At 52.2% G+C, this 23,394-nt stretch overlaps 1 protein-coding gene across 2 annotated transcripts in view; it reads left to right on the forward strand.

Moving 5' to 3' along the window:
* The window catches only part of Vgll4 (vestigial-like family member 4), a 72,935-nt gene that overhangs the window by 21,986 nt on the left and 27,555 nt on the right, over positions 1-23,394 (forward strand). The window contains exon 1 of one of the 2 annotated variants that reach the window (XM_013010574.1): positions 9,961-10,482. The exons of the other annotated variant lie outside the window; for it this stretch is intronic. Coding sequence (XP_012866028.1) covers positions 10,401-10,482 — 82 coding nt within the window. The 5' untranslated portion in view covers positions 9,961-10,400. Of the gene's footprint in view, positions 1-9,960; positions 10,483-23,394 lie in introns of those variants that run through there. 2 annotated transcript variants of the gene reach the window in all.

Genomic DNA, 23,394 nt, shown 5'->3' on the forward strand with positions numbered 1-23,394 from the left:
TGATTCTGGTGCAGGGTGATATATAAGGATCTAGCTTTAGTTTTCTACAAGTAGTTAACCAATTTTGCCAGCACCATTTACTGAAGAGGCTGTCTTTGTTCCATTCTATTGTTTTAGCTCCCTTATCAGAGATTAGATGCAGCTGTAGTTTTTAAACCTCGACATGAATAAGTGTGTGTTGAGTCCCGTGCAGCTCTCCAGCCATCTCAGTGACCTGTCGCCCCTTTTCAGGAAGAAGAGCCATGGACGTGGCTCCGAGGTTGTGAACTGCCTCATTAAGCACAGGGAAACTGCCTGGGCCGGCAGGGAGACCTTTGTTCCCCCTCTTTTTTACCGCCTCTCTGAAGGTGGCAGCGGGTAGGGAGGGCAGTCCTAGGCTGCTTCCCTGTGGTTGTGGGGAGCCGGGCTCCAGGAGGAAGGCCGGCCCGAGCCTACTCCCCCCCCCCCGCGCCCCACTGGATCGGGCCCCTCTGGGCTCCCTAGGACAGCCCTGTCAGGAGACGGGTCTCGGGCCCCTGGCATAGCTGGGGATCCGGGCTCGGAGGATGACTCCACACGGAGGAGTCTCTGTGTGTCTGAGCGTGGGCCTCTGCGCTGGGAGCTGCACTGCTTCTGGGTCTGGTGCTCTTCTCACAGGAAAGCCTATATGAGATTGTGGAGAAAAGCAGGCCCGGAGGCATGGCACAGTGGTAGAGCACCTACCTAGCCAAGTAAGGCCGTGAGTTCACACTCCAGTGCCACCAAATGCCTAAGTCACAAAGCAGCAGGCTCCGGTCCGACCGCAGCTTCCAGAGCCGTCCCCGCCCCTCGCTGCCCCTCCTGGCCCCCCTCTGCCCTTCCAGGGCTGTCCCCGCCCCTCGCTGCCCCTCGCTGCCCCTCCCAGCCCCCTCTGCCCCACCAGTGGCATGTTTGGAGCTGGCCATTTAGGCCCCGTCCGCTCTGAGGCCGTGCTTTGGGGGTGCTGGGACCCTCGTGGTGCGGGCTAGTCTTCTAAGGCTTTCTGGGGGCCTGTGGTTTGGGTCTGGGGTGCGGTTACGCGGTGGTGGGAGCGCTCCCCCGGCGTGCAGGACGCTGGGCCCCAGGTCCACAGCGGCAGAAATGAGGTCGAGAGCAGAGCGCTGGCCGACCCGGCCCTGCCCGTGGTGGTGTGGTGCTGAGAGAGGAGCTCGCCCACCGCCCCCTCCCAGAGCTGAGCCGCCTGATCACCCCCACATGAGCAGGGGGACAGGGGAGGGTCACGGGCCGGCCTCAGCCACTGGGCGTGAACGCATCAGGGGTGTGACAGCTGGGGGGGGAAGCATCGGTGAGGGGCATGCCGGTGGCCTCTTCTCCTGAACCCCAGGCTGGGCGGCCTGGTCAGCAGCCTCTGAGGACCTCGCCCGTTGGAGGCCGCACCTGCTGGCCAGCTGTGCCCTGGCCTGTTAGGGAGCCCGGGACTCACTGTGGGGCTCGCAGTGGCTCTGCAGGCGCTGGGCAGCGCAGGGGAGAAATTCTGCCCCTGGCATGGCAGCAGCATCTCCTCCTGCATCCCGGGCTGCCCCCCGTCTCCCGGGCCTGTCCCCGGCCCCCCAGTCCTGGTCAGGGAGCCTCTCCCTTTGGTTCTTGCCGTCTGTATTTGTTGCCCCCTTTCCGGGTGCCCCGAGCTCTGTCGTGTGGCACAGCCCATGCGCTGGGCGGGGGGTGTGTGATGGGGCCCTTCCTGCGGGGTGGCCCTAGGAGCAGCTAGAGAAGCTGCTAGAATGTCACTGCTGGCCCCCCTGGAAAAGCCCCTCCGCCCCTCCCCTGGCACGGGCTGTCGCGTGTCAAGGGCCCCTGGCCTCCCTTTCCCGAGGGCCTGCGGCACCCAGCCTGGCCAGCAAGGTCAGGCGGAGCATGGAGAAGCAGCAGAGAGAAGTGGAGAGCTGGGCCTGAGGTTGGAGCACGGTGTCCCCCAGTCCTTCCCCGGGGAAGAACACGCGTGGGGGAGGACAGGGAGGCCAGAGCGCAGAGCCGCTCAGTGCCCGAGTGTATGATGCCAGCACAGTGCTGTTTCCTGGGTTCAGTTCTGAGCCCCGCGTGCCGCGTGCCGCGTGCCGCGTGCCGCGTGCCGCGTGCCGCAGGGTCACTGCAGATCTCTCTCTTTCTCCCCCCTCTCTCTCCAGCTGACAGAGACGGGGGGCGGGAGGGCTGCATATGCCTGGCTTTGGTGCAAGGTGAAGTTCGAAAGTTGCCCTTTTGGTGGGTGGACTTCCAGGAGCCCTGTGCTGTTCATGTCCTCAAGCATGAGGCACGGGAAAGAGAGCAGAAAGTAGCCGGGCACAGGCGGCTCACGCCTGTCATCCTAGCTGAGATCTGAGGATCCCAGTTCAAACCCAGCCTGGTCAGGAACGTCTATGAGATTCTTATCTCCAACAAACCACCAGAAAACCAGAAGTGGTGCTGTGGCTCAAGTGGTAGAGCGCTAGCCTTGAGCCAAAGAGCTGAGGGATAGCACCCAGGCCCAAAGTTCAAGACCCATGACTGACAAAACCAAAACATTGGAAGGACTGTCAGTTAAGGCTGGGCCAGGGAGGTCACACTACAAGTCTGTCCTTGGGAACAGCGCTGTCTGCACTGTGGAACAACTTGGGCTGTGTTGGCTATTTATTATTATTTCCAACAAAAGCATTTAACTCTGCCTTATATTCCCGAATGCCGTTGTCTTGAAGGTTAAGAAAAACTCCGCCCCTGCCCCCTCCTCCTCTTCCCCTGGGGTTTCGGTCGGGATAGCCATCCAGTACACTTTGTGTTCAGTCCTGCAGGCCATGAGGATGGATTTGCTTAGAAATTCAGTGACATTGTTCTTACAGGTGCTGGCTAGCCCTTCTTTCTGCTGTGTGAATGAATGTTCTTGCGAATCTTAAAAACTGAATGGTCTGATTTATTTATTTCATGCCGAGTTCTGTTTGGTTGTGCTTTGCAAAACTGACAATGTGAAATTTACTCACTGCAAATGGGCACTCATTTGCACTCACCACAGACTTGCATTTTCAGTTGAAAGCAAGGCCCTGGCTCTCCTGGGAAATCTCAGCTTCTGGTCTCAAACCCTCACCCCTGTGGCTTCCAGACAAGTCATATTCGCAGGAAAATAAGCTCTTGAGCTGTCATCTGGTGACCCTTGGTCTAAGGGGAAAATCCTAGCAATGTTTTGCGTGTCCCGGGTTCTTGGCGGTCACGTGGTTCCTGCTTTGGTGTCCATCAGGGCAGAGGGCTGCCAGTGACACTTTGTGGGTGTTCAGTGTCACCGGCTTCCGTGCACCTCAGTGAGAAACCACCACGGGGCGTGACATGTATTGGGCTCTTGGCCCCCGGTTCTGTGTGGGGAGTCTATTTCCTACAGATACCAGTATGGACAGATTTTATTCCGGTTGAGAGAAGTTAAGAGTGAACCTCTTGGAATTAGCAGGGTTGAAAAGTTGGAAAAGTGTTGACCGGGCCCTGGAGCAAGTGGGAATCTCATGCGCTCTGCTGAGGGCAGGGATCGATGCACCTGCCTTGGAAAATGGGTTGTGCTGACCGCTGCGAGGTGCGCGTTCAACAGACACTCGAGCAGATCCTGCCCCGGTGGCTCTGCCCCCTGCAGCCTCGCTCCCAGGGGTGCGCCCACAGTGGAACGAGGGGGGTGTGGTCTGCGTCAAGAGTGGACGCAGGCTCGTGGTGTACAGTGAAGGAACCCATCACACGAGCTCCTGGCTGGTCTGTGGGCTGTGGATGGAGGTACTTCATTGAACCTATATTGTTTGTAGAAACAAAAGCCACTGTGTGTGTGTGTGTGTGTGTGTGTGTGTGTGTGTGTGTGTGTGTGTGTGTGTGTGTGTGTGTGTGTGTGTGTGTGTGTGTGTGTGTGTGTGTGTGTGTGTGTGTGTGTGTCGGTAGTGGGGATTGAATCCAGGGCTCCACACACACGCTAGGCAAGTGCTCTGCCGCCGGGACCACCCTCGAGTAGCTAAAGAAATCATGTAGTTTAAAGGAAGCACTTGCATGACCAAGCTTGTAAAATAATGGCTGTAAAACTCAAATGTTAGCCGGGCGCCGGTGGCTCACGCCTGTCATCCTAGCTACTCAAGAGGCTGAGATCTGAGGATCATGGAGGTGAGTGAGTGCTCTGGTTTTCTGTGTATTTTTTTTTTTTTTTTGGTCGGTCATGGGGCTTGAACTCTGGGCCTGGGCGCTGTCCCTCAGCTCTTCAGCTCAAGGCAAAATGCAAGCGCTCTACCACTTGAGCTACAGCGCCACTTCCGGTTTTCTGGTGGCTTATTGGAGATAGGAGTCTCAGGGTCTCTCCTGCCCGGGTTGGCTTTGAACCACGATCCTCAGATCTCAGCCTCCTGAGTAGCTAGGATTACAGGCATGAGCCACCAGCGCCCGGCTTCTGTGTACTTTTTAAAACTTGTCTGTGCAATTTTAATTCTACCCCTAGAGGGTGGTGTTGTATTGGAAGTTGAAATCTTTGGTTGGAAGAACCATTTTAAGTTTTAAAAACACGTATAAACTTGTGCTAAACTTGCCTTGTATTACAGAGAATGACCTAGTGCCGTGTTGCTAGAAGTTTTCTAAGTAATTTTGTCAGTAATGAAATCCAAGTCCTAGCCTAATGACGCTTGCTTTTGTGAACAAATTGGCAAAAATAATGTGTTTTGAAATGGTCTTTGAGCAACTCCATGCTGGAGAAGTAATGTTTCATGCTTACTTAGGAGTTCTGTCCTTGGGAGAAGGTGGCACGTAATAGACGCTCGGTTCCCGTCACTCACGCGTGAGTCACTTGAAGTTTGTTTTGGTTTCTTCAGTTAGTTGGGCAGCCAACTTGTGGAAGCCCTTCTCCGCACAGAGCAGGCTGCGGGGTCTGGTGGGGACTAGCGCAGGGTCTCCGGGTGGTGACTGATCACCCTGCCGCACGCTCCTGCTTCCTGGGATTTCAGCCGGGTCTGATGGAACTTGTCTTCTAAACAATGTTTAAAGAAGAGGGTGTGTGTTCTTTCTTAAGTCTTCTTTAACGCTGCCGATCCAGGGTTTTAACTTAGCGCTTTCCTTGGACTGGAGCTGTAGCTGGTGGTGGTCGGAGTGCTCCTGGCCTTCTCAGAGCCTGGGGATTCCACCCTGGGCTCGCCTCCCCCCCCCCCCCCCCATGCTGCACCTGGGGGGCTGCAGGTAATTAGCCTTGCACCTTCATCAACCTACAGTCAGGCCTATTTTCTTCCCCTGGTAAGAAATGTTTAGATTTTTATTTAGATAGCAGTTGTGAGAAGTGTTTTTTAATTGAACATCTAATGAGAGAAAAGAAAAACACCTCCGCCTTTAATCCAGCTTGCTTAAAATCCTGTCAAGAGAAGACCTGGTGGGCAAAGCAGCTTTCGCTGGGGCTATGAATGTTTCCAGTGTCTCCGGAGATGGTCAGACCCGACGTTGATGAAGCCCTCCCACCTGTACCAAGTGCTCAGCTAAAGCGGGCGGATTTATTTTTTAATGTCGGAGGGTGATTTCTGTCGTCTGGCTTTAATGTGAGCAGCTTGTCTTTGGTGATCTAAATCGGCAGTCTCCTCTGTGCATGCTAGAAACAGAACAGCTCAGTTCAGTAATTACCCCAGGTTGCCGGCTGCCTTCACCTCAGCCAGCTTCCAGCCCACAAGATGCTGAGCTGTGGCTGTAATGACTGTGGAGGGGCCTGTACGGAGAGCTGGTGTTCACCCCCCCCCCCATGCCAGCCTGGCTCCCATTCCCAGCGCTGCAGAAATGCCCACAAGAAAAAGAGAGACAAAGCTGGGCGCCGTTGGCTCACACCTGTAATCCGAGCTACTCAGGAGGCTGAGATCTATCTGGGGATCACGGTTCAAAGCCAGCCTGGGCGGGAAAATCCGTGAGACTCTAATCTCCAATAAACCACCAGAAAACCGGAAGTGGCGCTGTGGCTCAAGTGGTAGAGCACCAGCTTTGAGCTGAAGAGCTGAGGGACAGTGCCCAAGCCCAGAGTTCAAGAGAGGCGAGCCGTGCTCCGTGTGAGCTCCTTGGGCAGCAGAGGCTCCAGGAACGTGAAGGTTAGGGATTGGAGGCCCGCTGGCCTCCACCTGGCCAGACCAGGTCAAAGAGGAAAAGAAGCATGAGGCGTGGAGGGCAGCATGCAAACATGAATTCGGCAGCACCTTGATCGGGGCTTACTGGATAGAAGCAGAGGCTGAGCTGGCGTGGGTACCTGGCGCAGTGCCCACAGCTGTATGGGTCCTGGGTCCTCTGGGTGTCCCCCTGGGACTGGCAAGGGACAATTCCAGTGGCATCTTACCTCACCAAGCAATAACAATAGGACTGAAAAAGCCCTTTCGTTATTTTGTCCTAAGGAAACATCACTTAATTTCTAAAATTTGTATTTCTTCAATTAATGAATGAGGCTGAGTGGTTTCTCAAGAACACATTAACTCTTTGTTTCTTTCTCATATTCTTTTTCTCATTAAAAAAAAATACTTAGATCAAGTGGCTTTTTTCCAGTTTTTCTTTTTTCTATTAGTAGAGGATGGAGCCAGGGCCGGGCTCCCCGGGCCAGCGGGCACTGTCCTGGGCCAGCGGGCGCTGTCCTGGGCCAGCGGGCTCTGTCCTGGGCCGGGGGCGCTGTCCTGGGCCAGTGGGCGCTGTCCTGGGCCAGTGGGCGCTGTCCTGGGCCAGCGGGCGCTGTCCTGGGCCGGGGCCCACGCTCATCCTGCCCCGCCCCACCTTTCCTTGCCCCTCCCCCGCCACACGTGCGTCTCATCTGTGTTCTGCCTCACTACTTGATGTTGTTGCTAATAGATGAGCAAAGCATACGATGATGTTTTCAGACTAGTCAGTAGGCTCCTCTGTGACTTTTCCTTACTCTGTGTGTGTGTGTGTGTGTGTGCATGCGTGCATGCATGCATGCTTGTGCGTGCGCGTGCTCACCTGCAAGCCTTGGCCTTGCTCTTTTTTTCCCCACTCAAGGCTGGCACTCTACCACTTGAGCTGCACTTTCCACTTCCAGCTTTTTGCTGGTGAATTGGAGGTAAGAATCTTGTCAGATTTGTCTGTCTGGGCTGGCTTTAAACGTTGATCCTCAGACTTCAGCCTCCTGAGCATGTAGGGTTATAGGCGTGAGCCTGTTTTGAGTGACTCTAGCCGGAACTTGGAGCTGGCAGTGTGTCTGTGTAGGATGTTATGTAGTGAGATACCTTGGGGCTGAGGCCCGTGTGTAACCGTGGCACTCACTAGCATGTCACACGTATTCTGCACACATTGCCTGAAAGGGGACGTTTTACCGTTTAATTTTGGATGTAGCAGAGGTTCGTCGAGTGGAATATTCCAGTGGTGGCATCTTGTGGGCAGTGAGGAGTTGACGCTTTGGGGAAGTAGAGTTGTGGCTCAAGTGGTGGAATGCCAACTCTTGAGTGGAAAAACCCAAGTTTAGGGTTTTGGAGAATTTTGGATTTCCTATTTTCAGATGAGGGTTGTTTATGAATAAAATACAGTAAAATACAGTAACTATAGAAGTAGAAAATAATGTCAGTCTCAATTTTTAAAATCATAATTCCGGGCTGGGAAGGTGGCTCAGTGGTAGAGTGCTTGCCTTGCATGCCTGAGGCCCTGGGTTCAATTCCTCAGCACCACATAAGCAAAAAAGAAAAAAAGCCGGAAGTGGTGCTGTGACTCCAGTGGTAGAGCACTAGCCTTGAGCTGAAGAGTTGAAGGACAGCGCCCAGGCCCAGAGTTCAGGCCCCACAAACGGCCCCCCCCCAAAAAAAAAACCCACACAAAATCATAATTCCTTTACTGTTCCTAGCCTTTGAACTCAGGACTTGATATGCTGGCTTGGCTTGCTTGCTTAGCGGGTGCTCTGCCATGGTGAGCCTGTGCTAGCCCTGGGCCTACTATAGCTTTTCAGACAGGGTCTCCTGCTGGCCTCCAAGCTGGGTCTTCCTGTCTCCTAGAGACTGCTTATGGAGGCACCCCGGTGTGGGGGCCCCTCCGTGGACTGCGTCCACCCTTGCGGTGACCGGCAGTGGTGCAGGCCTGGCTGGGGCCGGTCATGTCCCCACTAACGGTGTCCCCTGGAGCCCCGAGTCACCGAATTAAAATGGGAAGCTGCTGGATAGGTCCTCCATATCGCATGCTCCAGTCTGTCCTCACAGAAGAAGACTCCGCGGAGCTCGCGCCTCTCAGCCTGCTTGGGGAGCCACCCCAGCAACGTCAGCATGGGATTGTGTGAGAGCACCCAGAAACACAGCTGCGGCGCTTGGCCCTGTGTGGTGGCTGTGGGAGACGCTGGAGATCTGCTGCGGGGAATGGGCGGGGGGTGGCGCTGGCCTCACCTGGGGTCCGAGGCTCCTTCTAACCTCCCCCCGCCCCCGCTGTGCTCTCGAGACCACCTAGGCCTGTGAGGTCTCTGTTCTTCCCCTCCAACCCCAGGGGCAGGGGCAGCCCCAGGACACGGGTGTCAGCAGACCCCAGCTGGGCTGTGGAGCAGCTTTACCCCAGGGGTAACGTGTGAAATTTTTCAAAGGGTGCCTGCCGATTTCAGATTTTGGTCCATAGTCCAGCACACTCCTTGGCATAGACAGCCAGACACCAGTGGCTCCCGCCTGTAATCCTAGCTGAGATCTGAGGAGCGCAGTTCAAAGCTAGCCCTGGCAGGAAAGTCTGTGAGACTCTTATCTCCAATAAACCAGAAGTGGCGCTGTGGCTCAAGTGGCAGAGCACTCGCCTTGAGTTGAAGAGCTCAGGGACAGCCCCTAGGCCCAGAGTTCAAGCCCCACAGCCAACCCCCCCCCCAATTGCATATAATAACATCAGTATAGAAACTAGTATGTCTTTTTGGGTCCATTTGTGGGGCCTGAACTCTGGGCCTGAGCGCTGTCCCTCAGCTCTTTAGCTCAAGGCTAGTGCTCTACCACTTGAGCCACAGTGCCACTTCCGGCTTTTTTCTTTTTGCTTATGTGGTCCTGCGGAATCAAACCCAGGGCCTCAAGCATGCAAGGCAAGCGCTCTGCCACTGAGCCACCTTCCCAGCCCCGAAACTAGTATGTCTTATGGTGACAAAATTAGTCTGTTCATGGTGCTAAAAGTTGGTTGAGATTTGCAGAGAAAAACTATGCTTTCTTTTCTGATTGCCCCCCCCGCCCCCCCTGCCCCCCATACTGGGGCTTGAACTCAGGGCCAGGGTACTGTCTTTTTTGCTCAAGGCTGACGCTCTACCACTTGAGCCACGGTTGTCAATCCTTGCATCCTTCCTCCCTCCCTCCTTTCCCTCCCTCTTTATTTTTTCTTCTTCTCTTTCAGCGTTAGCACTCTACCACGTGATCACAGCTGCTCGGTTGGGTTTTTGTTATTTATGGGAGGAAAAAGTGGAATGGAGTTTCCTGCCCAGGCTGGCTCCGAACCGCCATCTCAGATCTCAGGTCATCTGAGTAGCTAGGATTACAGGCATGGTCCACTGCCTGGTTCTATTAGAGGGAAAAGGTACCCTTTAAAAATAGTTCTGGCATCTTTTTGGGGGACTGGAGTGGTCCGTCATTTCGCCCCTCTGAGCCTCAGTTTCCTCTGCTGTAAAAAAGGTGCCGTCACCCCTGCCTTGAGCATGGGGGGTCCGGAGAGAAGCTGGGTAACACTGACAGCCTCTTGGAAAGAAACAAAGGCTCCTTGGGAAGGAGAGACACAAAAACGCGGGGCTTCCCTGCGCCGGGGCGAGTTACACAAGTTGGATTCCAGGCAAGTTTGTTTTCACCATGGATTTTTTTCCCCCTGCTCAGTTCTTGAAAAAGAAACTTGCTGGACTTTCTTTCTCCTCCTAGGCCAGGCTGCTTCCTGTCAAGAGCCACCCCTCCCCCTCCCCCTCCTGCCCCTTTCCCTCCCCCTGCAGCCGGGTCCTGTGCCGGCCCCGCCGCAGCGTCCGGCCCCAGTGAGCATGCTCAGCCCCCTCCCCGAGGCCGCTGGCTTACATAGGCGGCATACCAGGCATAGTGAACTTGCAGCGGGCTGCGCGCGGAGCGGCGAGCGGAGCAGAGAATGTCGCTTTGTCTTAGGAAATGTGCTTCGTGTTTTTCTTTTTTCACCCCTTTTTTATTTTTTAACGTTTTCATCTCCAAGACAGACTTGTAAAGACTTCTGAAACTCTTTTTTAATGCTCAACCGAGGATACAATACATACGTCTACCAAGAAGCCCTTGAAGGGCTTTCTGTGAGTCCGATTCGTGTGTGTGTGCGTGCGTACATTTCCCTTTTCTTTTCCTTGCACTTGTACGCGCTCTGCTCTGCTCAGCTGAGGCCGGACCTCGCTCTGTGAAGTTGAAGAGAAGGAGAGCCCGGAGCTACTCAGCAACCATTTGAATTTAGAAACTTTTGTTTTGGGGACACAAGCAAAGAGCTGGTTTTCTTTGCGAGCCCAATAAATGCTATTTATGAAGATGGACCTGTTGAACTACCAGTACTTGGACAAGATGAACAACAATATCGGCACTCTGTGCTACGAAGGTAGACATTCTAGAAATTTCTGCCCTTCTGTTTTTGTAACAAACTCCTTTTTCGCGGTTGGGTTGCCTTCTGAGTGTTTGGTGTTGTTCGTGGGTGGGTCTGTAGAGTGGGGGGGCTGCCTGGTTCGTGCAGACCTGGTTCTTGCCTGGGGGGTGTCCAGGGCCAGGACTGGCGGGGCCGCAGGGAGGGTGTTCAAAGTTTGCTTTGTGCTCCTCACACCACTGACTCTGAACTCTTGGGCTTTGCTTTCTCTTTGATTTCTATTGGCATTTTTCTTTAGGCGAGGAACTTTCTAGAGCTGAAATCAAAAGTTGGGTGGTTTTGAGGGGGTGTGTGGGGGACAGGGGAGAGGCTGTGATACTTAGGTACAATATTCGTGTTGTGTGTGTGTGTGTGTGTGTGTGTGTGTGTATTCATTCCAGCAGTGGGGGGGGGGGGCTGTGTTGCCAGGAGCAGGAAAGTTACAGTGAGTTCTTGTGTTCGGCGGTGATTGTCCCGAACAATGAAGGGCTTTCCTGTCGGCTTTGGAGGCCCGGGAGGGCCGTGTCCCCCAGCACAGGCCGCCTCTTTGTCTGCCTTCCCACTTCCTGTGCTGCGCGGGCCGGGTGAGTTGTGACTGTGACAGTGGAGGGGCCCCTTGTGAAGCGGTTACACAACGCCCCTTCCAGAAGCAGAGGCAACACAAAAAGCCCCAAACTCCAACCCCCCACCCCGGCCAGCTGGGGCGGGCTCCCGGGGAGCACGCACTGTCCCCCCCTCCCCCCGCCCCGTGGTGCCTCAAGCTGAGTCTTCCCTGCTCTGTGGGAACCCCATCTACGTGCGATTTGGGAACGGGGTAATGGCCCGGCCCGTGGTGCCGAGCCCGGGCCTGGCAGGAAGAGGCGGTCAGGGGCTGTGGCTCTGGGTAGGCCGGCGTCCATGTTCTCGTGGTGCCAGCTGAGCAGACTTCTCCTGGAAGAAGCACACGGTGGCACAGCCGGAAGGGCCCCGGCCGGCGCGCTCGGGATTTTCATGTAAAAATTCCATGTCTGTGTCTTAGCCAGTTGAAACTGACTCCCGTTTTTTTTTTCCCCTGTAAGAAAGAAAAAACAAAAATCCAACAAAACTTGTGAAACATAATTTTTTTTATTGGTACAGATCTCTTGTTTAAAGCTTTCTGGAAAGCTCATCCTTTTATTTAGTCCCAGAAAGCTAGCTAGTTGGCTTAATTGTTCTCTACATCTGTCACGTTGAGTTAAAATACCAACTTGGTTTTTGAACTCATGATTTCCGAGGCAGGTTTCTTTGGAAGGTAGCGGAGTCGAAGGACTCGACTGGTTTCTGGTGAAATTATGTACTGTTAGTTTTTCTTTACTTCAAGTCTCTCTCCCCTGCCAACAAGAGGTAGAAACTTATTTTAAGGCCATTTCTGTTGTATTTTCTTCACCAACAGGGAATAAGGTATTTTAAAAACAAAATAATATAATGGCTGGTGTAGAGAGGAACGAGAGGGTGGGTAGGAAATGGATACCAGATTAAATTTGTAAGCCTCCAGTTAGTTGGGAGAGCTTGCCAAAAGCTCGTCCAGGTTGGTTTATGGCTGGGTTGTGTGTTGCACGGACACACACACATAACTACACACGTACACACACTGCTCTTCTGAGCTGGATATGGGGAAGGAAGAAACTCTGATTTGGGAAGTTGAGTTAGATACCGGTGGGATGTTTGGCTTTAAACATCTGCTCCTGTTTTCCTTTATTATGAAGGTTAATGTTATTTTAACACCAAAATAAACACACAGGAAATGAGGGAGAGCACAGCAGGACTTGAGTGAGTTGTTTACGTCCTGGTGGTTTTCTCTGGGTACACACCGGGGCCGCCTGCGCGTTTGGAAGATGGGGACATAAAGTCATGCGTGGGGTTGGAACAGTGGTGCTCTTTAAATCCAGCGTGTTCAGAGCATGCGTTTGAACCTCTCCTTCCCCGCCTCCCTGGGTGGCTGTTTAATAAATGGAACATGTGGCTGCTAGGGACACAGACCTGGTTTGGGGCACAGGCCAGCGCCAGCCCTCTAACAAACTGGAGGGAATCGGTAATCCGACCTCTCAGTTTTAAACAGGAAGAGGTCATTGGTTGTTTTGGTTTTCAGGGTAGCTTGTCTCTATCCTCTTCCTAGTTTGAAAGGGGCCCACACTGCTTTCCACAGAATAATAGATATCTACCTCTCTATTTATTTATTGTGCCGGTGCTAGGGCTTTACCTTAGACCTGAGCACTGTCCCCTAGCTTTTTTCACTCAAGGCTGGTACTCTACCTCTTGAGCCACAGCTCCAGTTCTGGCTCTTTGCAGGTTAATTGGAGATTAACTAGAACTTTCCTGCCCAAGGTTGGCTTTGAACCAGCATCTTCGGACCTCATCCTCCTGAGTGGCTTTGGATCTTACTTTAGAATCCACGCTACTTTTTTTCCCCTGTGTGTGCGTGCACCTGCACAGTGCTGGGGTGGAATCCAAGATATCATGTATGGAAATGTTAGGCAGAGGCTGTACCTGTGAGCCGGGCTCTCAGCTCCAGCCATAGCAAATGGCCGAGGTGAAAACCCTTTTCAGTGACTGCACGCTGGCTCCTACCTGTTTTCACTGTGGTTTTTCTCCATTCCTGCTGAATGGAGTGATGCTTGTTACTTTTTGATATGTGGGCTTAGTGTATCCCAGGTTGACTTTGCACTTGATCCTCCCGCTTCACCCTCCCCAGTGCTGGGGTTACAGGCAGCATCACCGTGCTCATGGAAACAGTCTAGGAAAGAGAATAAAGAAAAAGCCACAATGAGTAGGCAAGGGGGACCCATAGACTGAGGGAAGACAGGTGTGGTATACAGGAATCCATGTCTGGCTGGTTTCTGGGAGCTAGTAGTGGCCCCCACAAACCACAGGGAAGTGGCAGCCTGTGCTGGTGTTAATGCTCACTGCAGTCTGAAGGGTTGTTGCCGCCATACTCAATACCCTGCCCCGCTCGAGCGCTTCCTTGGCAGCTGTAGGTGCTACTGTATAATTAGCACTTAATTATAGGCTGTCTTGTATTCTCTAATTATCTAATGATCGCAGACCTATCCGGGGCCTCAGACAGCATCTAATACCTGGGCCTTGTTTTTGCCAAGGAAACAGGCCCGCGTGTCTCGGCGCTCGGGTTCATTCAGCAGGGTTACTGCAATGGGACAGAGGTTAGAACACAGTGGATGTGACCAGAGAATCTCGGGGAAAAAAATTTTGTTTTTGGTTCCTCCTTGTCCAAAGTTGCCGTATGTTTCACCTGCTTCATGGACTATTAGTTCATGGGCATTCGGGCCCGGCCCGGCCCTCACTCTGCTCCTGGGTGACAGCCCACAGCCTAAGCAGGCCTCCCCCTCTGCCCCCCTGGCTGCACTCGGCCCAAGTGCCAGCCGGGGCCCCTGTGATGTCCGCAGGGGAGGCGCCATGAGAGCTGTAGTCTCGGCTCTGAGACTTGGTTTTGGGGAGGAGGAGGAAGAGGCGGTGACCTGGCAGATGCCATTTCCCAGAGAGCAGGTTAGACCAGGGCCTCTGCTCAAGATGGCTGACTTTGGATCGCCACCTGGTGCTGAGCGCCTGGCAGGGCTGCGGCCGCCCGCCTCTCAGTGACGCTTTCATGACCGCGTGGGGGCCACGAGCGTGTCATCTGGTGGAAGAGTTCTGTCTTTTTAGTTTACTGGTGTGGTTTGTGCAGGGAGAAAGTCAGAAGCAACTGCGTGCGGTGATTCACCCGAACCTGCGGGCAGGCGGCCCCAGGGGCTCAGGCTTAGAACCCCTCACGGTCTTGGCACACCGCAGGCCATGCACCCTGGTCTCCTGGAGCCTGAGAGCTAGCGGGGAGCGGGCACCTTGCATTCTGCCCAGATGAGGACCTGGTTTCAGTGTTCTTTATCTGAGAACTCAGTGAGGAAACTTCACTGTTGGGTACAGTGGAGGTGAACAGGCCACGGAGCAGAGAGCCCCGCGCACACCAGCGTGGCACACCCGGCCGGTCCTCCACCCAGCCCCCAGCGAGTCAGGTGACACGCTCCCCATCCAAGGTGCGATTCCTGGCCCGACATCTGCAACTGCTTTGCTGTGCTAATCCATTCTACTTTAGAGAGAGAGAGGGAGGAAGGGAGAGAGAACGAGTGTACACGCAAACGCACACACAGGCGTGCACGCCCAAACACACACACACAGTATGGGAGGAGCTTGGTTGCAACTTGCCCAGGTGAGCCCTGGAAAGTCTGGTGCCGTCTAATTACAGCCTGTGAGGAGAGGCTGTGATTAAGCACTCCCTCCCTCCCTCCCCTACTTGCTCCATGCCCAGTGTTTCTCAAACCCCTCCTGGAAGGATTCTTTTCCTTGGCTGTTTATCTCTCTGAGAGAGCCTGCGCTTGGCTGGCACGGGAGGGCCCATTACCCCTTCCTTCCTCCTTCCCTTCCCGATTTCCACCGCCCTTTATTCCTTGGTGCCTGACACTGCAGCCGGCCTGTACCAAGGCTCAGGGCCCCCCAGAAGGGGTCCTTCTGCTTGATGGTGGGGAAAGATCCAGCAGAAAATAGAATTTTGTCATGAAGAAATTAGATCCAGATTCAGCTCTCTGCTTGTATGTGAATGTACACAGTTCTTAGCAGGGAGCGTCTTTGGCTTTATCTGTTCATCTCTGCGTTTCATATTTATTCAATGACAATTTGTATTTAATGGTATTTATATGTTTAGCTCATGGTAATTATGTTTTAGCCTTTGTCAGCAATGTAAGCTTGTAGTAAAATAACTTGCCTCTTCCTTCTGTTTTACAAAGAACTCATGTGTTAATTCCACCAAAAACAAGCAAAAACTTAAATCATTGATGCACTTTTTTTTTTTTTTTTTGGTTGGTCGTGGGGCCTGAACTCTGGGCCTGGGCGCTGTCCCTCAGCTCTTCAGCTCAAGGCTAGTGCTCTACCTACCACTTGAGCCACAGCGTCACTTGCGGTTTTCTTGTGGTTTATTGGAGGTAAGAGACTCCCGGTCTTTTCTGCCTGGGCTGGCTTAGAACTGTGATCCTCAGATCTCAGCCTCCCGAGTAGCTGGGATGACAGGCGTGAGCCACTGCATCCGACTGAGGAATTATTTCTGTTCACTTTGCTATCTTGCCTTCTTTTTACATCTCTTTTTTCTTTCAGCATTCTATAAATGATTGAATCTCAGGCTTTGCATGTGGAATTATGTTTCAGTATTAGCAACATGGATTACTGCTCATTGAAAGGATGTTTATCCTTGATAAAATAGAAAAATCTATTCTTAAAGTTCTTTCAATTTGTTACTATTTATGACTTTCCCAAATGCTTACCATTTCACCTTTTCTTTTGTTTCCAACAAAGTCTGTAGAGGAATGCAAACTGAAATATAGTCAGTGATCAGAGAAGAACTCCTTCCCGTCCACGCTGGAGCTTTGAGGCTGCCTCTCCCTGCTCCGAGCTGGGTGTGGCTCCTGCCCCCTTCCTCTCCCTGTTTTTGGTGCAGTGTGCCATGTGTAAAGATAGTGAGTTTGTGAACAACCTTGCCAGTGCCCAGGCAGGTGGAAAACAGTAAATTATCCCTTCCACACATTCCCTCCTGACCACGCCCCCAGGGCGTGTCTGGCTGGCCCCTGGGCTCTGCAGTGCTAAGCAAATGAACTTTGTAAAATTTCAATTACTATCTTGTTTTCGTCTTTGTGCTGCTGCTGGTGCTTGAACTCAGAGCCTGGCACTGTTCCTTGAGCTTCATTTGCTCAAGGCTAGTGCATAGCACCACTTCTGGCTTTTTGGTGGTTAATTAGAGATGAGAGTTTCAAGGACTTTCCTGTCTGGCTTGGCTTTGAACCGACACCCTAGATTTCATGTATCTATTTTTTCTGTACTGGGAATTAAAACCAGGGCTCAGACAGGCTAAGCCCACACTCTTTTGGCCTTTTTCTGCCCTCTACATGAGATGTTCTTTTTTTTTTTCTTTTTCTTCTCCTTTGGTGCAGGTACTGGGGCTTGAGCACAGGACCTGGGCACTGCCCCTTATTTTATTTTCACAATCTGGCACTCAATCATTTGAACTCTGTTTCCAGCTTTTTGGTGGTTAATGGCCCTGGCTGGCTTTGAACCACAGTCCTCAGCTCTCAGCCTTTTGAGTAGCTAGGATGATAAGCATGAGCCATCTATGTCCTGCTTCTTATGAGCGAGTTTAAGAGCAGTGGGAAGTCTTTGGCGGTGGTTGTGTGCACGCGAGATCAGCCTCCTGCGTGTTCACTTGCCTCTCCACAGTGGATGACAGAGGCCGGGCCGACCCGTGTCGGAGTGGTCACCCTACCCCACGTGATGTCAGATGAGGTCGGAGACACCGCCAGGCCTGCACTGACAAGTGGGTTTGTGGAGTGCTGGGACTTGAGAGGAGCTGCCGCCCTAGCCGAGTTTCTTTGGGTGTGGAGCAAGGACTTTTGGGTGTGCTGCTCTCCATTGAGGAGTGGCTGGGAGGAGAAATTGGTCTCTACAACCAGGGCCTGCATCCTGCATGGCCTACAGTTGTGAATGAGAACTGAGAAAGGTTTGCACCTATGGTATGCACCCGATTTCTTATTTTATCTCTGTTTTGCATGGCAATTGTGGCCTGTTAATACTTCATGGCCAATGATTTGGTTTGAATAAAATGGATTCCTGTGCCGGAGGTGCGAAGCCCAGCAATTTAGCAGAGATGTTTACCCAGCCCACAGCACAGCTGGGCAGGTCTATGCTTCTCAGAGCCAAAGGAGATCGCTTATGAGTACGCATTTCTGGACGTTTCTCCCCACTGAAAATAGACACCTCTTCCACCAAGTGATGTCACTGCACAATTGACAATTAATTTTAAAATCTTGATTTAATGTGAGCAGCTTTCTCCCCTCCCCACATTCTTCGCTCTGTGTTTATCCCTTTTAAAGCTTGTTTTTCTGATGAACCACTGATACACCGTTGGCTGACCCTACAAAGAACCTTGCTTTATTTTCCTGCTCAAGAGCAATGACCTGCCTGCTAATGCTTAAAGTTACCCAAGGGAGTGATTTGGGCCCTTGTTTAAAAATGTGAAATAGCCGCTGTATTGAGCAGTGGGTAAAAGGATGGAAAATAGTTACCATGCCTGGCCTAAAACCCATGTTATGTTTTCTGGACCTGCTGTGCCAGGTTCACAATTGGAGCTCTGGCGGGGCTGGGGCTCTTCGGTGAGCGCTGTGACCTGGGTCAGGGAAGTGGGGATGGGCCTTGGGGGTGGGGGGGCGCTGGCCATCTGACCGGCAGCCCCGCTCCCGGTGCCTGACCCTCTTACCCAAGGCTGGTGAGGCCTCCAGGACTCAATGTCGATCTGTTGTTTCTTCTACAGTTTCGCATCTTCCTCTGCTGGTTCCTCTCTTCATGATGAAGAAGAGGTGTGTGCACATCTCTTCCTTCTCTCTGAGCTTTGAACCGGAGCCATGCCTTCCCTCCGGTCTTTGGACTCTTCTCCTTTTGCCTTCTAAGTTGTTCGAGGTGGTCAACTTGCCTTGTCTTCCTTTCTGCTCATTCTTCCTCTGCCCGCCGTCGCTTGCAGTTCAGCGTTTGATTAGCACGTGTTATTAGTTGTGACGCAGAGGCACGGTCTTCAGATCCATTACCATGTGAGCCACAGTCACTAGGAGACCCCCCTAGTGGCGGGTTGAAGAGCGGCTGTTGGCCGCTCACTCCTTCCAAGTCTTTGTTTATTTTTTACTTATCTATTTATTTTTTCGGTCATGGGGCTTGAGCTCTGGGCCTGGGTGCTATCCTTCATTCAGCTCTTCAGCTCAAGACGAACACTCTACCATTTGAGCCACAATGCCATTTCCAGCCTTTCCTGTTTATGTGGTGCTGAGGAATCGAACCCAGGGCCTCATGCATGTGAGGCAAGCACTCAACCACCGCCATCTTCCCAGCCCCTCCCAAGCCTTTAAAACTCTTCCCTCCCTGGTGGCTGAATCCCCAGTGGGCCAGGAATGAGCCCCCCCCCGCTCCCCCCCCTCAGCAGGAGGGGCTGCCTTCCCAGAGCTGGGAATTGTGTGTGTGTGGGGGGGGGGGGTGGACAGCTTTTGGCTTGGGTTTGCAGTGGCTTGGGTTTGCAGTGTTTTTAATCAGATGGATCTTGGACATTTGGAGGAGGAAGACCATTTTAGGGGTTTGGCTGTGTGGTAACAGTTGAGTTTATTTTCCCAACATTTTTGTTAGCGTATATTACTTATACAAGAGAACTTCACTGTGGCAATTCTATACGTGCATATTGCGTGCCCTGGTCAACTTTGCCCTCTCCACCACACTCCCTTGCCCCATCCCCCTCCTTGAAACAACCACAACAGAGTGGATGGAACTGGAGATCATCGTGTTGCGCGAGCACCATCCATTCTATCTTACTGAACACGATGACCCCCAGTTCCATCCCTTTTCCTGCAAATAGCATAGTTTCATTTTCTTTATGGCTAGTTAGTATTTTGTGGTATGCGTGGACCATATTTTCTGTATCCACTTACCTGTTGGGCATCTCAGCTGATTGCACAGTTTGGCTACTGTGGACAGAGCTGCTGTGTGATAGAGAAGTGCATCTCTTGTATACTGACTTCTGCTCCCTTCCTGGGCTCACAGGGCAGGCTGGCTTTAGTTCTTTGCAGGAGCCTCAATACTGACTTCCTTAGTGGTTACAACAGTTTGCAGTTCCTTACTTAGTTTCTGAACGTGTTTACAATGTTGTTTTTGAGGAAGAAAGTAACCAGGTAAAGGAGAGAGTTGGGGGCGGGGGAAGAGACAGCTAACGTCACTTTTTCTAGAAATCTACTGGGTGAGAGCTAGTTTGTGGGAAGTGTGTCTGCCGTGCTCATTAGTTTTGTAGTCTCTTGGCTTGGGTCTGTCATGATTTGAGGGGAAATCACCTACCACTTCCACGCCAGGCACTGTGATGTGTTAGGGATGCAGATAGCAGGAGCTCCAGCTTTAGATAGCTGACACTCCATCTATCCAGGAGCGATGGATGGCTGAAAGATAAAAAATACCAGAGATAGTTATCCACACATCGTGATTAAATGTGGTGTTTGACTGTTTTGAATAGTTATATCCAACACTAGAAAAGTAAATTGCCTTTATTTCCAAATTTCAAAATAGGTGTAAATAGGTATGATTGATTGATTGATTGATTGATTTCCCCTCTAGTTTTGTGAAGGTTTTTTTTCTTTTTTTTGGTCAGTTGTAGGGCGCTGTCCCTCAGCTCTTCAACTCATGGCGAGCGCTCTACCACTTGAGCCACAGCGCCACTTCCAGTTTTCTGGTGGTGAATTGGAGTTAAGAATTTCATGGAAGCCGGGCGCCGGTGGCTCATGCCTGTAATCTTAGCTACTTAGGAGGCTGAGATCTGAGGATCATGGTTCAAAGCCAGTCTAGTCAGGAAAGTCTGTGAGACTTTTATCTCCAATAAACCACTAGAAAACCAGAAGTGGCGCTGTGGCTCAAGCGGTAGAGCACTTACCTTGAGCTGAAGAGCACAGGGACAGCGCCCAAGCCCAGAGTTCAAGCCCCACAACCGACAAAAAAAAAGTTTCATGGAGGCTGGATGCCAGTGGCTCACACCTATAATCCTAGCTACTCAGGAGGCTGAGATCTGAAGATCATGGTTCAAGCCAGCCCTGGCAGGAAAGTCTGTGAAACTCTTATCTCCAGTAAACCACCAGAAAACTGGAAGTAGTGTTGTGGCTCAAGTGGTAGAGTATTAGCCCTGAGCTGAAGAGTTGAGGGACAGTGCCTGGACCCAGAGTTCAAGTCCCACAACTGACAAAAAAAGAGAGTCTCACGGACTTTCTTGCCTGGGCTAGCTTTGAACAGTGATCCTCAGATTTCAGCCTCCTGAGTAGCTAGGATTACAGGTGTGGTCTGCCATGCTCGGCTAGGTTTTTAAAAATATTAAGATAATACCAAAAAAAGTTCTTTGACTCTTACATATATGAGGTCTGATTCATTTTGGTTCTAACAGGAATAAGATTATGTTTAGAATTTTTAAAAAATCAGTGAATTGAAAAAAAACAACAAATCAGTAGATTAATTATAGTTTCTTTTTTTGTTTGAATGCTCTTCCACCTGAGCCACATCTCCACTTTTAGGTTTTTGGTTTGGAAATAGTTTCCTGCCCAGACTGGCTTTAAGCCACAGTTCTCAGAGCTCAGTCTCTTGAGGAGCTAGTATGCCAGCCGAGCCACCAGTACCCAGCTTCTATATTCTTTTTAATGGCGAAAAGTTCTGTGTAAACAGATTTATCTAGAACTGATTTATTTTGTTCAAGTAGCGCACAACAAGACGCTCAGACTTGATTTTGTTTAGTTTTTAGGGAAATCGGGATGACTTGAGTTTGGTTATATTTGGTCTGAAGTTTCCTTGTGTGTGCGCATGTTGTGTGCACGTGCACATGTGCATGCATGTGTGGATTTTTAACAGTTCATGCCCTTTGATCTAGGGTAGAGCACTGTGATCAAGAGCTAGGAGTCTATACTTGCTATGGTGGTATTTCCTGTAATCCTAGCAGCTCGGAGGAGAATCACATTGGAGGCCAGTCGGAGCTACGTTGTGACTTCTGTGTTAGCCTAGGCTACAAAATGAAACCCTGTCTCGCATCTCTCCCCGTCCCGTCCCCTGCGCTCCACACCCTGTGTGCGCCGTGAATTTGAGCATCATCTGTCCCAGCACTGTCAGACGCTTCTCTGAGCTGTGGGGCTGTAGTGCCTGCCAGCTGCCGCACCATGGGTCTAACCGTTCCAAGATTGATGGTCATTGGAATCCTCTCAGGTTTTTACCTATGTGAATGCAGTTGCTGTGAACATCTTACCAAAAAGGATTTAGAAATCCACCTTCTCTCTCCCTCTCCCTCTCCCCCTTTCCCTCTCCTTCTCCCTCTCCCTCTCTCCTTTTCTCCCTCTCTCTCTTTCTCTCTCTCTCTCTCCCTCGCCCTTTCTCCCTCTCTCCTTCTCTCCCTCTCTCCTTCTCTCCCTCTACACACACACACACACACACACACACACTCACACATACACACTCACTCACTCACCCTCCCAAGCTGCTGGGGGCTGCTCACTGTGTGAAGGTGTTTATTTAAGGCTCCTCCCAACTTGCGCAGAACTTCTAGCCCGTGCCGCACCCTGGGCAGGGTGGTCCCCTGGCATCTCGTTACATGTGATGTCAACTAAGTGCCAGGAAACCAAGGCCAGTCAGCACCGCTGCACGGCTATGTGTGTGGAGTTCAAGCAGTCTTCAAACCCTCACCCTGGAGAATCCCGCGCCCCGCCCTTCCGCAAGATGGGTTTAAAAGGGCCAGTCCTCAGGAGAAGCCACCAAACATGGAGGGGTGTGCGTGTGCTCGTGCACGTTTGCACAGCACACACCGCACTGCCTGGTGCTGGGCAGGATCTGCGGACGTGTGCCTGCGGCCCCGGAAGCCGGCTTTCCTGCATCTTCCTGCAGCCAGCTCCTGCTGAGGCTGGAGAGGTGGAGATGGCTTCTGCTGGTGATGCTGCTGCCTGCCTTGGAATGAGGACGTTCGGGTTGTGCTGGCATGGACGACTTTGAAGATGAATGACACTGCTCATTTAAACATCCAGTTCACTTGTATTCACACACACTCACACGCACATGCGACAGAACCATACCATACCATGGCATGCCACCCTAGTGTGTCTCCGGGGGGTGGGGGTGACAGGCAGGGCCCCCCCTCCAGCCGTGTGTCTGGCAGGTGCCTGGTGTTCAGATGTTCAGAGCTGAGCGGGGCAGAGGCGTGCGGCTTGCTAGGCCCGAAGCCTGGAGCTCTCTGGCCTGGTCTTCCGTTTCCCAGCTCCGCTCACTCACAGGAGTTGTGTGAAGACCCAGTTCCTCGATCTTGACTCTTCATGGTGTGAACTCTGCTGGCGTGTGTTGTCTGCACACGGCCTTCTGTCTTGTGGGCACCTGCATGCCAAGGAGAGGCGCACATTGTTTTGGTTGTGTTGTGTGTCTATGCGTGTGCACGTGTATGTTAGTTATTTTTGCAGTCTTTCCTTGCGTGGAGGAGGATTTCTCTTCCAGTCCCCACCCTTGGGGACTAAGAACAGCACTGTGTATTTTTAGTGTCTTGAGTCACCGTTTTCTGCTCAGCGCTCTCACCTCATTCAGATGGTTTGAAAATGCACACGATGAACTATAGCTCTTCAAAACCCATGTGTCCTACGAACACAGAATGGATTAGAAACCCAGCCTGGTCTAGTTTTGGTCCTGGTTGTCAGGGAATTCTGCAGGCCGGATTCATGCTAGAATCCCTGCTTAGGAAACGTGCCGTAGGGTGACGACCCTGGGAACTGAGTATCCTGGCACGAAGGCCATGCTGTATCCCGAGTGAGCCTTCCCTTCGCTCTGGATCCTTTGAAAAGTGGCATGGTGGTGGAGGCGCAGGGCCTCTGGCCCTGTTGAGGTTTGGCAAGGGGAGGGCTCTGCAGGTGAGCTTCCCCACCCTTGGCGGCCCTTTGCTGGTGGATCGGGAGGTCTCACCCTTGGTCGCCCCTTTCCGGTAAGGCGGCCCTGGCAGGGGCTTCTGGTGGCGGAGGCCTGCTCACCTCCACGTGGTCAAGCAGAGGAAGCGAGGGCAGAGGCAGGAAGGGGTGTGGTCCCCAGATACCCTTCAATGACCTGCTTCCATTGACGTCCTCTCTTAGAGCTTTCCGTGACCCCTCAGGCAGGGGATGGAGCCCAGATACTTCTTGTCCTTTGGGAGATACTAATTGAACCCATAAAAGTATTCATTTTTGTCTTGTGAATTTTGTAGATATTTATAACACGGAATGAGTTGTTTTAAAAGGTGGCTCCCAGCTGGGTGCTGGTGGCTCACGCTTGTCATCCTAGCTACTC

This window comes from Dipodomys ordii, unplaced genomic scaffold (assembly GCF_000151885.1).
Source record: "Dipodomys ordii isolate 6190 unplaced genomic scaffold, Dord_2.0 Scaffold12, whole genome shotgun sequence".
Lineage (NCBI taxonomy): Eukaryota > Metazoa > Chordata > Mammalia > Rodentia > Heteromyidae > Dipodomys > Dipodomys ordii.